The 19,621-nt window shown below is 46.9% G+C and overlaps 1 protein-coding gene across 1 annotated transcript; it reads left to right on the forward strand.

The window, feature by feature from the left end:
- The first annotated feature begins 1,980 nt into the window (after positions 1–1,980).
- LOC129135253 (nuclear pore complex-interacting protein family member A7) lies at positions 1,981–17,665 on the forward strand. Its single transcript, XM_054668713.2, has 8 exons — positions 1,981–2,396; positions 2,953–3,049; positions 6,525–6,653; positions 10,259–10,358; positions 10,522–10,666; positions 14,762–14,822; positions 14,932–14,967; positions 16,328–17,665. The coding sequence occupies exons 2-8, from the start codon at positions 2,975–2,977 to the stop codon at positions 17,519–17,521; spliced, it is 1,740 nt and encodes a 579-aa protein (XP_054524688.1). The 5' UTR covers positions 1,981–2,396; positions 2,953–2,974; the 3' UTR covers positions 17,522–17,665.
- The last annotated feature ends 1,956 nt before the right edge of the window (positions 17,666–19,621 follow it).

A 19,621-nucleotide genomic window follows, 5' to 3' on the forward strand; every position in this document is an offset into this window, starting at 1 on the left:
AACCTGGGCGACAGAGCAAGACTCCATCTCCAAAAAAAAAAAAAAAAAAAAAAAAAAAAAAAAAAAAAATCCAGTTTATCATCTGTATCACAGGCAGTACTGGTGTTCTGCTGTTTTCTGGTAAAATCTTCACTTCATGTTTTAAAATTTGTGGTAATGTACCAAGTGTCACAGCCAATTCGTTAATCTTCCTTTCTTATAAATTATACTATTAGTTTTGCCTCTTTTTTTTTTTTTTTTTTTGAGACAGAGTCTTGCTCTGTCACCCAGGCTGGAGTGCAGTGGCGCGATCTCGGCTCACTGCCAGCTCCACGTCCCAGGTTCACGCCATTCTCCTGCCTCGGCCTCCCAAGTAGCTGGGATTACAGGCGCCCACCACCACGGCCAGCTAATTTTTTGTATTTTTAGTAGAGACGGGGTTTCACCATGTTAGCCAAGATGGTCTCGATCTCCTGACCTTGTGATCCACCTGTCTCGGCCTCCCAACGTGCTGGGATTACAGGCATGAGCCACCCTGCCTGGCTTTTTTTTTTTATTTTAAGACAGAGTTTTGCTCTTGTTGCCCAGGCTGGAGTGCAATGGCGCAATCTCAGCTCACTGCAACCTCTGCCTCCCGGGTTCAAGAGATTGTCCTGCCTCAGCCTTCTGAGTAGCTGGGATTACAGGCATGTGCCACCATGCCTGGCTAATTTTTGTATTTTTAGTAGAGATGGGGTTTCACCATGTTGGTCAGGCTGGTCTCGAACTCCTAACCTCATGATCCGCCTGCCTCAGCCTCCCAAAGTGCTGGGATTACAGGTGTAAGCCACCATGCCCAGCCAAATCTAGGGCTGGAACATGGCTGCAGCATACAAATAGAATTGAATTCCATACTTTTGTTAACCCTGTTTTTTGTTTATTTGTAGTTGTTGCTGTTTTTGAGACAGAGTCTCGCTCTGTCACCTAGGCTGGAGTGCAGTGGTGCAATCTCGGCTCACTGCAGACTCTGCCTCCCCAGTTCAAACTATTCTCCTGCCTCAGCCTCCCAAGTAGGTGGGACTACAGGCGCCCACCACCACACCCGGCTAATTTTTGTATTTTATTAGAGACAGGGTTTCACCATATTGGCCAGGCTGGTCTGGAACTCCTGACCTTGTGATCCGCCCACCTCGGCCTCCCAAAGTGCTGGGATTACAGGCATGAGCCATCACACCCCAGCCCCTGTTTTGTTTTTGTTTTGCTTGTTTCTTAGGGTTGTTTTTCTATTTATGGTAAAGGCATTGGCTTTCCATTTGTAGCATCAATAGAATATTTCCTGTTTACAATAACCGTATGTCATAGTAAATGGTAAAGGGATTTAAAGCAGTGGTTTTCAGCTGCCAGAGGCCTGAGAGAGTTTGGGCACACTCTGATCGGGCAGAAGGCCTGTGGGAAGTTTAGCTGAGGACAGGGCCAGGAAAGGTGATGGACAGTGGGGGTCTGTCCTGGTCACCAGGCCCCTGGGTCCTGCCCACCTGCTTGGAGCTCCCCACGCATCACACATGATGCTGCCAAGCCCTCTGGGTATTGTGGGCAAATACCTTAGGAGAGAAGCTGATGAACTTTGTTTCTTGAAATGCACAGATTCCTTGGACATCCCTGAGAGGTCAATCATGAAAGTCAACTTGGTTTTCTCCCCCTCATTTGGGTTCAGAATTTAAAGTCCACACACACGGGCAGTAAGATGATATAGATAAGGACATCATCACTCGGTTTCGGATGTTAAAATGTCTAGGTGGGTTAGGGGTGATTTGAGATCACACAACCTTGTGCCACACAGAGGAATTCCCAGGCCGGAGGGAGACATTTTATTGCCATGTTATGATCTTATCATTGAGTTGAAAGGCAACTTGTTTCATTTTGGATTCTTTCTTATGTTTATGTCTTATAAGAGCACTTTGAATTTCCAAGCAAATAATAATTTTGAATTAGCTTTTAATCATTGACTTCTAGCATAGTTATATGATCAGAAACATGCTGTGTGATTTGATTGCTCTCAAATATATTGAGATTTGCTGGAACAAAATAAGTCAGGTTAATTTTTGTAAATATACCATGCATGCTTAAAATGAATGTATCTACATTTGTTCCTGAGATACAGGTTGATGGACGGATGGCTACATGAATGTGATGGAGATGGTTTACTATCGGGACCTTCCGCATCCTGCTGATGTTTTGTTGCTTAGGATATGAATGGCTGAGCGGAGGCTGTAAAACCTGGCACTCTGCTTGGGTATGAGGTTCTTCCTGCCATCCTGCCATCATTTGTTTTTTATGTTTTGTCGCCAAAAGTGACCTTGAGGAACCCTGGGAGCTCAGGAAGGAAGGAGCGCCCAGAAGCAGGGACAGGGAGCTGGTTGGGGAGGACCAGAAATCAGGTTTGTGAAGGTTCCAGAGAGGACCTGTCCTTGGGAGGAGAGTGGAAGACTGAGATGGGGGAGGGGTCATTGGAATGATGCGGGAGCTACTTGGCATTGTCCATTGTGAGGCACCACCGGGGTCATCAGGGATTGGTGGAGAGGGAGTATAAAGCCCCAGGGTTGCTAAGGGAGGGCCCAGACCGAAGGTTTGGTGGATAGCAGAACGTTTGTCTCCCTCTGATTGCTCCTAAGCCTCACGCTCCCTTGCCCCGCGTGTCCTGTTGCTTCCCTGATCTTCTCCGTGACCTGTAGCTAAACCTTCCACCAGCGCTTGAGAACTTAATTTGAACCGGATCCTTTCCCAGACCCCTTTCTTCTTCTCCTCCTCCTCCTCCACCTCCTCCAGGTGCCCAACAGCCCCCTTCTCCTCCTTTCCCTTCCCTTATTTCCCCCCTTCCCCTCCCTTTCCCCTCCCCCTCCCCTCCCCCTCCCCAACTCAGATCCTGGCCCGGTCCCCGTCCCCTTCCCTCCCCCCTGCCCTAAGCCACCTCCACCTCTGTCCTGGCCGCCTCAGGGCGCCCTGAAAGGACCAGGACATGCGGGTGCAGTGGATGCTCTTTTGGCTCCTCTTTGGGCTCCTGCTGGAATTTATCAGCCATCAGTGCATCTCTGTGAGTAGACGCTGGACCCGTGGGGTTTCTTCCTTTTTACTGGGCTGTGTCACACGGCATGAAATTACACAGCTCAGGCCTGTAATCCCAGCACTTTAGGGGGCCGAGGTGGGCAGATCACTTGAGTCCAGGAGTTGAAGACTAGCCAGGGCATCATAGCGAAACCCCATCTCTACAAAAAATTCCAAAAGAGATTAGTTGGGCCTGGTGGTGTGTACCTGTTATCCCAGTTACTGGAGAGGCTGAGGTGAGAGGATTGCTTGGGCCCAGGAGCTGGACATTGCAGTGAGCCAAGATGGCCCCGCTGCACTCTTGTCTCTAACAAACAAAATGGACCAAAACAAAGTGAAATGTCATTTGATTTGTGTCATCTGGTTTGATGACTTTTTTTTTTTTTTTTTTTTTTTTAGACAGAGTCTCACTCTGTCGCCCAGGCTGGAGTGCAGTGGCAAGATCTCGGCTCACTGCAACCTCCACTTCTGGGGTTCAAGCAATTGTCCTGCCTCAGCCTCCTGAGTAGCTCAGATTACAACGCCTGGCTAATTTTTGTATTTTTAGTAGAGACGGGGTTTCACCATGTTCGCCAGGATAGTCTCCATCTCTTGACCTCGTGATCCGCCTGCCTCAGCCTCCCAGTGCTGGGATTACAGGCGTGGGCCACCACGCCTGGCCAAAATATATAACCTTAAGTGTAAGTTTACTAACTTTGGAAAGTACATACACCAGCATAAACCAACCCCCTTTCAAGATCTACATTATTTTATTTATTTATTTTTTTTTTGAGACAGTTTCTCCCTTGTTGCCCAGGCTGGAGTGCAATGGGGCAATATCAGCTCGCCGCAACCTCTGCTTCGCAGGTTCGAGCAATTCTCCTGCCTCAGCCTCCCGAGTGGCTGGGATTACAGACATGTGCCACCACTCCCAGCTAATTTTGTATTTTTAGTAGAGATAGGGTTTCTCCATGTTGGTCAGGCTGGTTTTGAACTCCCGACCTCAGGTGATCCGCCCGCCTCGGCCTCCCAAAGCGTTGGGATTACAGGCGTGAACCACCGTGCCCAGCCAAGATCTACACTATTATGTCACCCCAGAAAGTGAACTCTCACTCTTCCCAGCCAGTTTCTTTCTTATCATAGGTTAGCTTGCTTATTCTGGAATTTCGCGTATACAGATGCATGCCATGCCATAGGTACTCTTTTGTGTCTGCTTTGTTCTGCTCAACACCATGTTTCTGAAATCATTACCATTGTTGTATGGTTCTCTAACTCCATCATTTCCATTTCAGACTCAGCATATGCTGAGTTCAACCTGTTGAAGGGCTATCTCTGTTTAATTCACCATCTTGAAAGAAACATTGAAAATTGAGATGTTTTCAAGAATATATAGTTAAATCCTGAGGAATCCATGTAGAAATGTTATCACAAGCTGTCTGAACTTACTCAGGGGAAGTCTTCGTCTTCACTCACATAAGAGTCTAATGGAATTAATATCAACAATCTTAGAGAAATCCCACACTATTCATGCCATTTTCATGATCTCCACCTTGGTAATTTTTTTTTTTTTTTTTTTTTTTTTTTTTGAGACAGAGTCTCGCTCTGTCACCCAGGCTGAAGTGCAGTGGTGCGATCTCGGCTCACTGCAACCTCTGCCTCCCGGGTTCAAGTGATTCTTCTGCCTCAGCCTCCCAAGTAGCTGGAACTATAGGCACACGCCACCATGCCCTGCTAATTTTTTGTATTTTTAGTAGAGATGGGTTTCACCGTGTTAGCTAGGATGGTCTCAGTCTCCTGATCTCTGGTCCACCCACCTTGGCTTCCCAAAGTGCTGGGATTGCAGGCGTGAGCCACCACGCCCGGCCCACCTTGTTAATTTTTAAGCACTAAAATTTGATACTTATTTGTGAATGAAGTAATCTCTTCATTGTGTTTTTTTTTTTTACTTATGCTGAGATTTAAATGACAAAGATTCATATAATCCAAGAGAGAAGTATTATTTAGAGGGATTCTTTTACCATGTGATATATAATAAATGCATCCAATGCTATACATCAATTTAAAAAACAAGTAAATAACTTTAAAGAAAAGATAACTACTGGCCAGGTGCAGTGGCTCACACCTGTATTCCCAGCACTTTGGGAGGCCGAGGCAGGTGGATCATGAGGTCAGGAGTTGCAGACCAGCCTGGCCAAGATGGTGAAACCCTGTTTCTACTAAAAATACAAAAATTAGCCGAGCGTGGTGGCAGGCGCCTGTAATCCCAGTTACTCAGTAGCTGAGGCAGGAGAATCGCTTGAACCCGGGAGGCGGAGGTTGCAGTGAGCTGAGATCATGCCACTGCAATCTAGCCTGGGTGACAGAGCAAAACTTTGTCTCAAAACAAAAAGAAAAGAAAAGATAAGATAATTACTTTATACTTAGCTTGTCTTAGCCATCAGTGACGGGCTGCATGTGGCCCAGGACAGTTTTGAATGCAGTTCAACACAAATTTGTAAACTTTCTTAAAACATTAGGAGATTTTGGCCAGGTACAGTGGCTCATGCCTGTAATCCCAGCACTCTGGGGGGCTGAGGCGGGCAGATTACCTGAGGTCAGGAGTTCGAGACCACCCTGACCAACATGGCAAAACCCCATCTCCACAAAAAATACAAAAATTTGCTGAGTGCACTGTCAGGCACCTGTACTCCCAGCTACTCAGGAGGCTGAGGCAGGAGAATCACTTGAACCTGAGAGGCAGAGGTTGCAGTGAGCCAAGAGCACACCACTGCACTCCAGCCTGGGTGACAGAGTGAGACCCCATCTCAAAAACAACAAACAAAAACAAAAACAAAAAAATGGCCGGGCACGGTGGCTCACACCTGTAATCCCAGCACTTTGGGAGGCCGAGGCAGGCAGATCGCCTGTCAGGAGTTCAAGGCCAGACTGGCCAACATGGTGAAACCTCATCTCTACTAAAAATACAAAAATTAGTCAGGCATGGTGGCAGAGACCTGTAATCTCAGCTACTCGGGAGGCTGAGGGAGGAGAATGGCTTGAGCCCAGGAGCTGGCGGTTGCAGTGAGCCGAGATTGCACCACTGCACTCCAGCCTGGGCGACTGAGTGGAGCGGAACTCTGTCTCAAAAAAAAGAGAGGTTTTTTTTAGATCATCAGCTATTGTTAGTGTTAGTGTATGTTATGTGTGGCTCAAGACAACTTTGCTTCTTTTAATATAGGCAGGGAAGTCAAAAGATTGGATATCCCTGCTTTATACCAAGAAAGACAACACCCCACATTTGCAATGCCTAAAAACACTACTAGCCATCTGAAAAACATGTGACTTCTAACTTCTGTTCTTTTTTGTAGCAGTGGAATCCCACAGTGATATCTGAGGGATGTGGTTACCTTTTGGAGGAGGTTTACGGTTTCTAAGGATGATTCTTTCTGAGTGAAATATTGTCGGTGTCATTGACCTTTTCATTATTTCAACTATTATTATTCCAGGTTATCAATACTCTGGCTGACCATCATCATCGTGGGACTGACTTTGGTGGAAGTCCTTGGTTAGGTATCATTATTGAATTTCTGAGAAGTTATAAAGTTGTCATTACCCTCTGGACAGTTTACCTTTGGGTGAGTATACTAACTTTCTGTAGAGGTATACTTGTAATCACAAATAAGAATAAATTATATAAAACAATTCACGTTTCTGGACTTCATTATGAATATGTGGTTTTACCCAAAAAATCAGGGAAATGATTTATTAGCATAAGAATTATGAAAATATCTGCCATTTACATTATGAAAATTAAATAGGTCAGTGTTTGTTTAATAGAATGTCAACAGAGCTTTTGGTCAAAAATAAGTTTTTTTAACCTTTGTGCTATTTGTCACAAATGGAGTATGAGGTTTCGTCACTTAAATAGGAAATTCTTTCTAAACTCTTCTGCTTTATAGTTCTATCGTATGGGTGGAAGGAAAGCTTCCAGTCTCCTCTCTGAAGATTCACTGCAGAAATGAGCTGACAACAGACAGCTTAACAGGAAAAGAAAAACATAGAACAGGCATAAACATGGGAACCAGCTGAAAAATGAGACTGCTAGAAGGGCTGGATGGTTGATGCTTAAAGAGCACCCTCTTCTGAGGGGAGAGGGAGATAGATGGAGATGTAGGCCATTTAGAGGGGCAGCAAATGATTTTTAGGGGAAATGAAAGAGCCCAAGGAACAAACAATTGGCCTGAGACAAAGTTCCTCTGAGGTCATAGGGACGAGGTGACAAACTGCCGGAAGGTGAAGGGCAGAACTGCACTGCGTCTCATGATGCAGAGAAAGCCCCAGAGAATCTCTTAGAACTGCCCTCCAAGAGAATCAATGAAAAGTGTGTCTGGGCAGGGTAATTTTGAATGACATCATTCAAAGTGCATGTTCCCACTTGCAACTGGAGAGAGATCAGTATGTCAAAAGTCTGTACTTGGTAAGAATTTGGCTGCTAAGTTGTGCCATAATTTGTCTTTTGAGCCTTTTTTCCTTTGGGTAAGTTGAGCTCTACATTTTGTCTTGCCATTCATGACAGTAAAAATGTGGTCGTCTGGGGGCTGAATCTCCTTCTGAACAATGATCCAAGATAAAAGTACTAATACCACAAGGCTTTTTTATATTCAAGGGAAGAGGAAGTATGTTTCAGTTTTACCACCTAGATAATTACACGTCATTTGGCACTGCCTTTCAAGATATGTAGAAAACAGAAAATATATGAGTTATGAAGATATCTAGGCACATTTAACATTCTCTATGCCACTTAGTCCTGAACACAGAATTTTCGGTATAAATTGGAGGAAGCTTTTTTTTTTTTTTTTTTCTTTTCTCACCCCCAAGACGAGTCTCCCTCTGTTGCCCAGGCTGGAGTATAATGGTGTGACCTCGGCTCACTGCAAGCTCCACCTCCTGGCTTCAAGTGATTCCCCTGCCTCAGCCTCTCAAGTAGCTGGGATTACAGGTGCCCACCACCATGCCCAGCTAATTTTTGTATTTTTAGTAGAATCGGGGTTTGACCATGCTGGCCAGGCTACTCTCAAAACCCGACCTCAAATGATCCACCCGCCTCAGCCTCCCAAAGTGCTGGGATTACCAGCGTGAGCCACCATGTGAGCCAGGGGAAGTTTTTAAATTTACCACTTTTTAACAATTCCATTTAGGAAAGTTCAGTTGAGCTGTTGGACTTGGACAACTTCGCACCTCTCATCTTTGTCCTTGTCATCTAGTCATCTATACCATTACCTCCTAAGCAGGGACATCATGGGTGCCATGAAGCATTCATGCGTGATGGCATTTCTTTGCTTCTCATTTCTTCATGTGTTTGACATTTCTCCTAGCTCCAAACTGGGCCAGCTACCTTTCCTATGAAATCCAGCAGTAGCTGTGGGATAGACGTGGTTGCTCTTTTCATCTTTTTAGATTACCCATTGCTTCTCTTGAAATCCTAGTACATGATTTTTTTTTTAATCCTATGTGCAGAAATCAGGAAAAAACAAATTCTACAAAGAATTTGAAAGATATTATTTCAGGCCAGGTGTGGTGGCTCATGCCTGTAATCCCAGCACTTTGGGAGGCTGAGGCAGATGGATCACTTGAGGTCAGGAGTTCAAGACCAGATGGGCCAACATGGTGAAACCCCATCTCTACTAAAAAGACAAAAATTAGGCAGGCATGGTAGCAGGCACTTGTAATCCCAGCTACTTGGGAGGCCGAGGCAGAAGAATCGCTTGAATCTGGGAGGTGGAGGTTGCCGTGAGCCAAGGTAGCGCCACTGCACTTCAGCATGGTTGAGAGTGACACTCCGTCTCAAGAAAAAAGTCATTTCAATGACTACCTCAGGAGATTCATAGGTATCTGACCCACATCTGAGATGGGATTTGCATTGCATTTTAGCTATGATGAGAACAAATATTTAATATCTTCGAAGATTAAAAGCATACTGTGATAATATGGAAATCTTGGTGGGAATTCAGTCATTAGTGAGAATGTTTTGCGTTAAGTTCAAACCAGCCTCCACGAAGCTGATGTGAGGGAAGGGAAAGTGAACTCTGAGTAGAGCAGGGACAGAAGGAAGATGCTCCAGTGCAGATCAGGAAGGAGCAGGGGGTGAAATGTTACAAATTCTAGAACTCAGAGAGCTGAAGGTAATTACTTCCTTTTCAAGTTGTGAAACATGTTAACCTGTGGTAAAATACTTATAAGATGATAATTACCATCTAACCGTGTTGAAGTGTACAGTTCCGCTGTGTGAAGTATATTCATGTCATTTTTTTTTTTTTTTTTTGAGACGGAGTCTCACTCTGTCACCAGGCTGGAGTGCAGTGGTGGGATCTTGGCTCACTGCAACCTCTGCCTCCTGAGTTCAAGCAGTTCTCTTGCCTCAGCCTCCCAAGTAGCTGGGACTACAGGCGTGCATCACCATGCTCAGCTAATTTTTGTATTTTTAGTAGAGACTGGGTTTCACCATGTTGCCCAGGATGGTCTCCATCTCTTGACCTTGTGATTCACCCGCCTCAGCCTCCCAAAGTGCTGGGATTACAGGCGTAAGCTACTGCACCTGGTCTTTTTTTTTTTTTTTTTTGAGACAGAGTTTCAATTTTGTTGCCCAGGTTGGAGTGCAATGGCACAATCTCAGCTCACCACAACCTTTTCCTGCTGGGTTCAAGTGATTCTCCTGCCTCAGCCTCCTGACTAGCTGGGATTACAGGCATGCACCACCATGCCTGGCTAATTTTGTATTTTTAGCAGAGACAGCGTTTCTGCATGTTGGTGAGGCTGGTCTCAAACTCCCGACCTCAGGTGATCCGCCTGCCTCGGCCTCCCAAAGTGCTGGGATTACAGGAGTGAGCCACCGTGCCAGCCTCATGTCATTCTTGTGTGTGTGTGTGTGTGTGTGTGTGACAGAGTCTCATTCTGTCGCTCAGGCTGGAGTGCAGTGGTGTGATCTCGGCTCACTGCAACCTCCGCCTCCCAGCTTCAAACGCTTCTCTGCCTCAGCCTCCCGAGTAGCTCAGATTACAGGCGCCCGCTGCCATGCCCGGCTAATTTTTGTATTTTTAGTAGAGACGGGGTTTCACCATCTTGGCCAGGCTGGTCTTGAACTCCTGACCCCGTGATCCACCTGCCTCGGCCTCCCAAAGTACTGGGATTATACGCATGAGCCACCGTGCCCAGCCGTCATTCTTATATTATTATTTCCTAGGTGTCTTTCCTGAAGACTATCTTCCAGTCTGAAAATGGACATGATGGATCCACAGATGTACAGCAGAGAGCCAGGAGGTCCAACCGCCGTAGACAGGAAGGTATGGCTCTGTTGGAGTCCCCATAGTGTGGAAATGAGTTTGCCCTGGAAAGGGAAAGAACAGCTTCTTGCCCTCAGGTTTCTCACCTTCTCCTCTCCTCACTCTCACCAAGGGCTGAGGTCCATTTGTATGCACACAAAGAAAAGAGTTTCTTCCTTTCCAGGAAATAAAATTGGCCGGAAAGACGTCATTACTCTACGGAGACATGTGAAAACCAAAGTTCGAGCTAAAATCCATAAGATGAAGGTGACAACAAAAGTCAACCATCATGACAAAATCAATGGAAAGAGGAAGACCGCCAAAAAACAGTAAGATGTGCCTTGACACAAATACTGTTGTGCGAACCATGTGCCAATCAAAGTAGACAACTGTAAAGTCCTTGAGAATATTTTCTACAATATTTGTGGCAAATTCAGTGGGCTCAAAATTGAGTTTGTCCTTTCTGCTTCATTAGTTTAAGCTGTATAATTCCTTTCCCTTCCTACATTCTTGTTTGTCATTTTTTCGGGGGAAGAGGAGTTGCTAGTACTGGCATTGGTTTTCCTTTCTCTCTCTCTCTTTTTTTTTTTTTCCGGAGATGGAGCTTTGCTGTTGTTGCCCAGGCTGTAGTGCAATGGCACAATCTCAGCTCACTGCCTTTTGGGTTCAAGCGATTCTCCTGCCTCAGCCTCCCAAGTAGCTGGGATTACAGGTGCCCACCACCACGCCCAGCTAATTTTTGTATTTTTACTAGAGATGGGGTTTCACCATGTTGTCCAGGCTGGTCTCGAACTTCTGACCTCAGGTAATCCACCTGCCCCAGCCTCCCAAAGTGCTGGGATTAGAGGCGTGAGCCACCACAGCCAGCCTTTTTTTTTTTTTTTTTAATATTGAGATAGAGTCTCGCTCTGTCACCCAGGCTGGAGTGCTATGGTGCAATCTTGGCTCACTGCAACCTCTGCCTCCCAGTTTGAAGCAATTCTGCCTCAGCTTCCCGAGTAGCTTGGATTACAGGTGTGTGCCACCACATTTGGCCAATTTTTTTTTTTTTTTTTTTTTTTTTGAGACAGAGTCTCACTCTGTCACCCAGGCTAGAGTGCAGTGGCATGATCTTGGCTCGCTGCAACCTCCACCTCCCAGGTTCAAGCGATTCTTATCCCTCAGCCTCTTGAGTAGCTGGGACTACAGGCATATGCCACCATGCCCGGATAATTTTTGTATTTTTAGTAGAGGCGGGGTTTCACCATATTGGCCAAGCTGGTCTAGAACTCCTGACATCATGATCCGCACACCTCGGCCTCCCAATGTGCTGGGATTACAGGCATGAGCCACCGTGCCCAGCCCAATTTTTGTAATTTTAGTAGAGACAGGGGTTCACCATGTTGGCCAGGCTAGTCTTGAACTCCTGACCTCAGGTGATCTGCCTACCTCAGCCTCCCAGTGTGAGCCACCACACCCAGCCTGGATTGTTGAATTCAATGCTTGGGTCACCTCCAGATTCATTTTCACAGTCTTTCATGTTTTGGTCATATTACATTGTATTTTGCTGCCATATGACTGATCTTTTGTTGTTAAACGTGAGATACTTGTTAAAAAATATTTAGCAATGAATTGAGGCCTAGTAGCATGTTATCTTGCTGCAGAAGAGATGGGAGTCTACTTCTGGGGGATGGTCAGGGGTCCTCCATACAGGCTGCAATTGAGGTCGTCGGTGCAGGCTCAGTCCCTACAAAGGCCAGGGTATTTCCTGTCCACCTCTATTCTGATGCATGACTCTTCTGGGTCTCAACCAGAGCCAGTGGACTTCAGTATGGGTCGCTTTCATTGGCAGACCCTCAATCCACTTGTTTTCCATCTAATCCCACGCATGTGTGCAAAAGCTGCTGTGCTTCTTTGCATCTCAGTAGTTCCTTCTGGAATTCAGCAATGAAACTCAGGGAAATGGGTTCCAAATGCGAGGCTGACTTTCGTCCTGGGTTTCCTTCTTCTCCATCTTCACCTCATGTCTGTTTACTGCCATGTTAGCAATTTGATGTATTCAATCATGGGTTTTATATTCTGTTTGGTGTCCCTCATTGTTCTCATCGGAGATCAGAAGCTTCAGACGCACTTATGTCAACTCAAGAGTAGAATGCTTCCTTAGCTTCCCTCCAGAGTCAGGTTTTGTGTTTCTAGTTCCCAAGTGCACAGCAGGAGTAGTGATGTCCTCACTGGCTTCTCATTTGCATTAAACTGTGAGCTTCTTTAGCGTGGGGACAGGACCCTGCTCCCATTGCATTCTCAGCACCTCACCACACACTCCTTGTTTGAGGCCACTCCAGACAGCATGTGCTGAAGGATGCCCTGTGGTCAGAAACAAGTTCATTAACTTTCTCTTTGAAGTGTTTTCGTCCCTGTTTCCTAGCGTTCTGGGAATTTTACACATCCTTCCTATAAAACCAAGTATCAGATGAGATCCTTAGGATCAGGACCGTGAATCAAGTGGTGTGAGGGCAACACAGCAAACTTATCCTTTTTAGGCCGTTTCCTTTTTCGGCCCTCAATCTCTGTGAACTGAACCTTGTTAAAGTCAGTCAACACCAGGGTGGATGGTTTGCCGTTGTCACGTATTTTCAGGACATAACACCCTGACTTAGGAGCCATTCCGATCATTTGTAATTCAATAGATGCGCCCAGCATTCAGATTGCCTTTTCTCTCAACCAGGATCTTTAAAGTGGATGACGAGAGTTCCAGTCCTGAATGATGGCAAAGTGCAGTAGTGAACTGCGGGGTTAATGACACCATATTCTGGAAGGATCTCTCTATGGCTGATGGTCTCAGTTCCGGCATCAGCCTCTGACTGAGAATCAGGTCTCACACAGGAGGAGTCAGATGAGGAGCAATCCTCTGCTTCTGATGGAGTTAGTTGTGATGAATTGGTGAGGTCTGGTTTTTCACACTGAACTAAAATGAGCTTTCGCTGTGTCAAGCACAAGACTGACCCCAGAAACACACATAGTGCACCTCATAGAAGCTTTTAATAGTCTTTATATTTACTAAAGAATAGGACTAACTATGGAACTATGAAGATGAGCTGGAAATGACAGGTGACTTGCCAGCAGGCCAGAGTGTGACTTTTTTTTTGTCCCTCAATGGGAGGTGTCAATTCTCCCTTCGGTTGTGAGAATCAGTTGGTTCATTTGTGGAAAGGTTGCAGGGGGGATCTTTGAATCACAGCCTTCAGATGCCAGAAGGGCAGAGGGAATCCCACACGGGCTGGTGGATCATGTGTGTGCATCTCTCTCCCTTCTAATCTGAGGAAACTAAGCATGAAAGAATGTGAGCATGCAGAAAAGGAGAGGTAGTTATCAGAGGCAGAGGAAAATGGGAAATTGGCTATGAAAGAAATACACACCTACAAGTGAGTTCAGAAACTGAACCCCACCCTCCTGGGAAATGCCCATTGGAGTGTTGTTTTTAACCTTTGTACAATGTTTAGACCCAGTAAATGCAGAAATAGAAACAAATGGTCAGAAGACATATCGTGAGAGAGAGAGAGAGTTCACAAAACAGAAAACAAAGTACCTTAATATTTACCAGTGACCAAAAGATGTGAAGTAGCAAAACGTCTCCTGACCCCATTGCCAGCTAGACTGTGTGGAAACTCGGTTCATACCAGCCATTCTAGGGGTGGGGTGAGTTGTTGTCATCCTTAGGAAAGTGTGTTGTTGTAGGATCAACCACATCCTTCAAAAGGACTATGCCTGTTTATAAGCCCAGCTGTTTCTGCCCTGTGAAACACGGTAAGGATATTAATACAAAGAGAATACAGCTTTATGATAAAAGATGCTCAATGAAGGATGAATTAGGGATATACTGAGAATGGGGAAGGAAACTATCATCTCAGAAGTCAGCAGGCAGTAAGCAAGAGGAGGAATCAATATAGCAACAGTTTGGATCAGACTGTACAGTTTTTTTGTTTTTGTTTCTGTTTTTGTTTTTGTTTTTCTGAGATGGAGTCTCGCTGTGTCACCCAGGCTGGAGTGCAATGACGTGATCTTGGCTCACTGCAACCTCCGCCTCCCAGGTTCAAGTGATTCCCCTGCCTCAGCCTCCCGAGTAGCTGGGATTACAGGTGCCTGCCACCACACCTGGCTAATTTTTTGTATTTTTAGTAGAGAAGGGGTTTCACCATATTAGCCACAATGGTCTCAATCTCCTGACCTCATGATCCATCCGCCTCGCCCTCCCAGAGTGCTGGGATTACAGGCGTCAGCCACCGTGACCGGCTCAGACTGTACTCTTATAGCCATCTGAAATACGTTTTCTAGGTATAGATAGATTGTGTAAGGGTACAGTTGTGAGGATAACAGAAATATGGCAGATTATTTAAAATCATCCTGAAAGTGGTGCTTTATCTGATGAAAGTGATTGTAATCCATAGGAAAATGTTTCAACGTGCGCAAGCGTTGCGGCGGCGGGCAGAGGACTACCACAAATGCAAAGTAAGGAGCTTCCTCCCCGCAGTTGCAGGATAGTTCAGTGCTGATGCAGATGATGCCACGGCCCTTAGACTCTCTCAACATTCAATTTCTCATGTGTTGGCTTTTTCAGATCCCCCCTTCTGCAAGAAAGCCTCTTTGCAACTGGGTAAGTTTGCTTGTTTTCCTTGCTTTTGGACATAGTCTGCCAGGTCAGGACATGGATACATTTTTCTCCCTACAGCTCTGTGCTCAAGCCCTGCAGAGGGAGATGGCAGAGAGAAAGGCTGCCTACAAGCATCACAGTCCCATCCCTGTTGGTAACCATGTTGTGCAAAAACACTTTCATCCCCACCCAGTGGGGCCCCTGATCTAATATTCTGAGTGTCAGAGGTCCCGTATTTGTAATAGCAAATGGGCCCTGACTGTAAATTAGTGAAGAGTGAATGTAACTTATTACCCACAGGGACAATTCCAAATGAAGGCCTTAAATGATGCTCAGCTAAGCTGGTTCTTGTGTGGCCTCTGTACCTTCAAAAGCTGCCGAGTCCTATGATTACACGTGATGGGACTTGTACACTTGAAGTGAAACACAGTTTTAAAACTTGCTTTGTTTAGAATTCCCACCTCATTTTTCCATGGACAAAAGTATTCTTCATGTCTTAGTGCACTTACAATTTGGTATTACCTGGGAGTGAAAAGAAATATTATAGCCATGCCTAACTGACTTCTTGAGATAAGATTGTTCTGTCAGAAAACCCTCTCCCAGTCCCCCTGCAGCTCTTCAGGAATCCACATCTCTCCAGAGCTCTTTGTTCTCATGGGTGGCACCTCCAGAGTGAAGAAGATCCTTTGTCAAGAAGGGAAACAGAGGGGAAATGAGAGGGTCCTGCAGGCAGAGCTGGAATCAACTTCCACTCTGCCTCTTGCAAGCTGTGTGACCCTGGGCACAATTTCTCCTTCCTCTAGAAACCTCTGTTTTCTTAGATTTGGAGCAGGGTGGTCACACTGACCTTGCAGAGTTCTGAGAATCAGAGACAGAACATAAAAGGCCTGGAAAACATTCTCCAAAAAGAAGCTGCAACATGTGTGGACAATGGGCTTTTCATGCCTCTCTTACTGTCTCTTACTGTCTGTTGACCTGGTGCAAGAAACATGCTCTGGTGATGGCTGTGAGGGAGGAATGAGGATAGACATAGACACTCCTGTGTCTCAAACATGCTTCTTTATTACTCTGTTATGACTCTGTCTTCCCTGGGGCAGGACCCCAGCCTGCCTACATTTGCAGACAGACACAGTGGCATGTGGAGACAACAGTGTGTCCCAATGACTTTTCTTTACCCCCCAGCTGTCGGCAGTACTCAGTGGAAGGGTGATATTATGACACTGATACTGCTATTTTGAAACCTGGAGGATGGAAAGGTGCAAAAATCTATCACCAGCAACAGAAGGTGCAGACTGTGTTGGTGGCGGTAATTTTGTCCATCAAATGGATATGTGTGAAAGCATTCCCTCCTTTGTCCCCACAGGTCAGAATGGCGGCAGCGGAGCATCGTCATTCTTCAGGATTGCCCCACTGGCCCTACCTCACAGCTGAAACTTTAAAAAACAGGATGGGCCACCAGCCACCTCCTCCAACTCAACAACGTTCTATAATGGATAACTCCCTGAGCCTCAAGACACCTCCCGAGTGTCCGCTCCATCCCCTTCCACCCTCAGCGGATGATAATCTCAAGACGCCTCCCGAGTGTCTCCTCACTCCTCTTCCACCCTCAGCTCCACCCTCAGCTCCACCCTCAGCTCCACCCTCAGCGGATGATAATCTCAAGACACCTCCCGAGTGTCTGACCACTCCCCTTCCACCCTCACCTCCACCCTCAGCTCCACCCTCAGCTCCACCCTCAGCGGATGATAATCTCAAGACACCTGCCAAGTGTGTGCTGTATCCCCTTCCACCCTCAGCGGATGATAATCTCAAGACACCTCCCGAGTGTCTGACCACTCCACTTCCACCCTCACCTCCACCCTCAGCTCCACCCTCACCTCCACCCTCACCTCCACCCTCACCTCCACCCTCAGCTCCACCCTCACCTCCACCCTCACCTCCACCCTCACCTCCACCCTCAGCTCCACCCTCACCTCCACCCTCAGCTCCACCCTCACCTCCACCCTCACCTCCACCCTCAGCTCCACCCTCACCTCCACCCTCAGCTCCACCCTCACCTCCACCCTCAGCTCCACCCTCAGCTCCACCCTCACCTCCACCCTCAGCTCCACCCTCACCTCCACCCTCAGCTCCACCCTCACCTCCACCCTCAGCGGATGATAATCTCAAGACACCTCCCTTAGCTACTCAGGAGGCTGAGGCAGAAAAACCACCCAAACCCAAGAGGCCGAGGGCCGCTGATGTGGAAACATCATCACCGGAACCCAAGAGGCGGAGGGTCGGTGACGTGGAACCATCATCACGCAAACCCAAGAGGCAGAGGGCCGGTGACGTGGACCCATCATCACGCAAACCCAAGAGGCGGAGGGCCGATGACGTGGACCCATCATCATCCAAACCCAAGAGGCGGAGGGCCGATGACGTGGACCCATCATCACGCAAACCCAAGAGGCGGAGGGCCGATGACGTGGACCCATCATCATCCAAACCCAAGAGGCGGAGGGCTGATGACGTGGAACCATCATCACGCAAACCCAAGAGGCGGAGGTTGAGTTAGCTGAGAACAGGCCATTGCACTCAAGCCTGAGCAATAAGAATAAAATTGAGTAGAACAAAATAAAAAAATCAAAAAACAAAACAAAACCCACACTCCAAAAACAAACTAACAAAGAATAAATAAATAATATAAAAATAAAATAAATACTGCAGTCCTTATGTTATTGTTTTGTTTCGATATCTGGTATGATTGCCTGAGGGACCTGAGGTTTTAAATCATGGGGGTTTTTTTAATCTTTAGAAGTGGTTGGTTATGTAAAATATTATTATTATTATTTTTTGAGACTGGATTTTGCTGTGTCACCCAGGCTGGAGTGCAGTGGCTTGATCACAGCTCACTGCAGCCTCAACCTCCTAGGCTTCAAGCAATCCTCCTGCCTCAGCCTCCCAAGTAGCTGGGATCACAGATGTGTGCCACCACGCCTGGCCAATGTTAAAAAATCCTTTAACTTTTTTGTGGAGATGCACTCCTGGACTCAAGCGATCCTCCTACTTGTCCCGACCACCAGCCCCTTTCTGATAAACATTTACACTGTTCATTATCTGATGCCATTTCTATCTTCTTCCTTGTCGTCCAGACATCAAAGAATTCGGTTTCTTCGGGGTTTTCTTTTTCAAGTGCTCAGTGTTAAAGATCACTCACATTAGGGCCAGACACCACGGCTCATGCCTGTAATCCCAGCACTTTGGGAGGCCGAGGCGGGCAGAGCACTTGAGGTGGGGAGTTTGAGACCAGCCCGGCCAACTTGGTGAAACCCCACCTCTACTGAAAAAAATACAAAAATTAGCTGGGCGTGATGGTGCATGCCTGTAGTCCTAGCCACTTGGGAGGCTGAGGCATGAGAATCGCTTGAACCCAGGAGGCAGAGGTTGTAGTGAGCCAAGATCACATCAGCACACTCTAGCCTGGGTGACAGAGCGAGACTCTGACTCAAAAAATAAATAAAATAAATATCACTTACATTAGATATACCCAAGGGGTGGTCTATAGAGAATTGGAAGCAGTGGTTATTGCAACAGGGGCACGGAAGTCATCTGGCTATGCCAGGGTGCCCAGGGGATACTCGGGGTGGGTGGCATGGTGCTGCTGGGGACTCACCGCACAGGACGCTCTGATTGACGCACTGCCAGGAGTAGCGCTCTGTCTTGGGGCTGCAGCCGGCCTCCTCAGCTCGAGTGTAACAACAGTCGTGGCCATGGCAGCACCTGCGGATGTCACATGGGCAGGACAGCAGGTGGGTGAAGCTCTCTCCTGGCCCTCCTCTTGCCAGGACCATGGGTGACTGAAGACCCCCAGGGAGGCACAGCATCCTCTTATCTAAGTTTTTTTTTTTTTTTTTTCTAAGAGACAGGGTCTTTCTCTGTCACCCAGGCTGGACTGCAGAGGCACAATCATAGCTCACGGCAGCCTTGAACTCCTGGGCTCAAGCGATCCTCCCACTTCAGTGTCCCAAGTAGCTGAGACTACAGGCACACGCCAGCATGCCCGGCTGGTTTTTTAATTTGTATTTCCTTTGAGACAGCGTATCTCTCTGTTGCTCAGGCTGGAGTGCAATGGCTCAATCAGCTCACTTTAGCCTTGAACTCCCGGGCTCAAGTGATACTGCCACCTCAACTTCCCAAGTCTGCTACTACAGGAACACAAACTCCTTTCAAATGCTGGGATTACAGGTGGGAGCTACTGTACACCTGGCCTTATCTAAGCTGTTTCCCTGAAAATCCCCGACTTGGGTAATGATTCCATTGGCCCCACCATGCCCTGTCCTGCCTTCCTGGCTGTGCCCAAGCTTGGTCCCTGCCTGCCTGCCTGCCTCCCTCTCTGGGTCTCGAGCTCCTGTGACACATGACTCCTCTCTCTTCCTGGAGTGATCCAAGCCCTGCCACTTCCTGACTTTGCCCACACTGTACCCTCTGCCTGGGGCAACTTCATGTCTGCCCATTGACCCTTAGGCCTCAGCCTAGGCACAAGCCCCTGCCTCCGGAGGTCATCCAGGCCTCACCAGGCTACACCCTCTCGTAAAATTGGATTCCCTCCCTTCAGGGCAGGTTTATAATGAAATCCTCCTCAGAGGCCAGGTGCGGTGACACCCATCTGTAATCC

The sequence above is a fragment of the Pan troglodytes genome, chromosome 18 (assembly GCF_028858775.2).
Source record: "Pan troglodytes isolate AG18354 chromosome 18, NHGRI_mPanTro3-v2.0_pri, whole genome shotgun sequence".
In the NCBI taxonomy this organism is placed as follows: domain Eukaryota; kingdom Metazoa; phylum Chordata; class Mammalia; order Primates; family Hominidae; genus Pan; species Pan troglodytes.

What these genes read in the sequence shown, in the direction of transcription:
- LOC129135253 (XM_054668713.2), top strand. Translation starts at nt 2,975, where the DNA reads ATGCGGGTGCAGTGGATGCTCTTTTGGCTCCTCTTTGGGCTCCTGCTG. An exon ending in TCAGCCATCAGTGCATCTCT is followed by an intron (nt 3,050 to 6,524) that starts GTGAGTAGACGC and finishes TTATTATTCCAG; the next exon opens with GTTATCAATACTCTGGCTGA. An exon ending in AGGAAGACCGCCAAAAAACA is followed by an intron (nt 10,667 to 14,761) that starts GTAAGATGTGCC and finishes TGTAATCCATAG; the next exon opens with GAAAATGTTTCAACGTGCGC.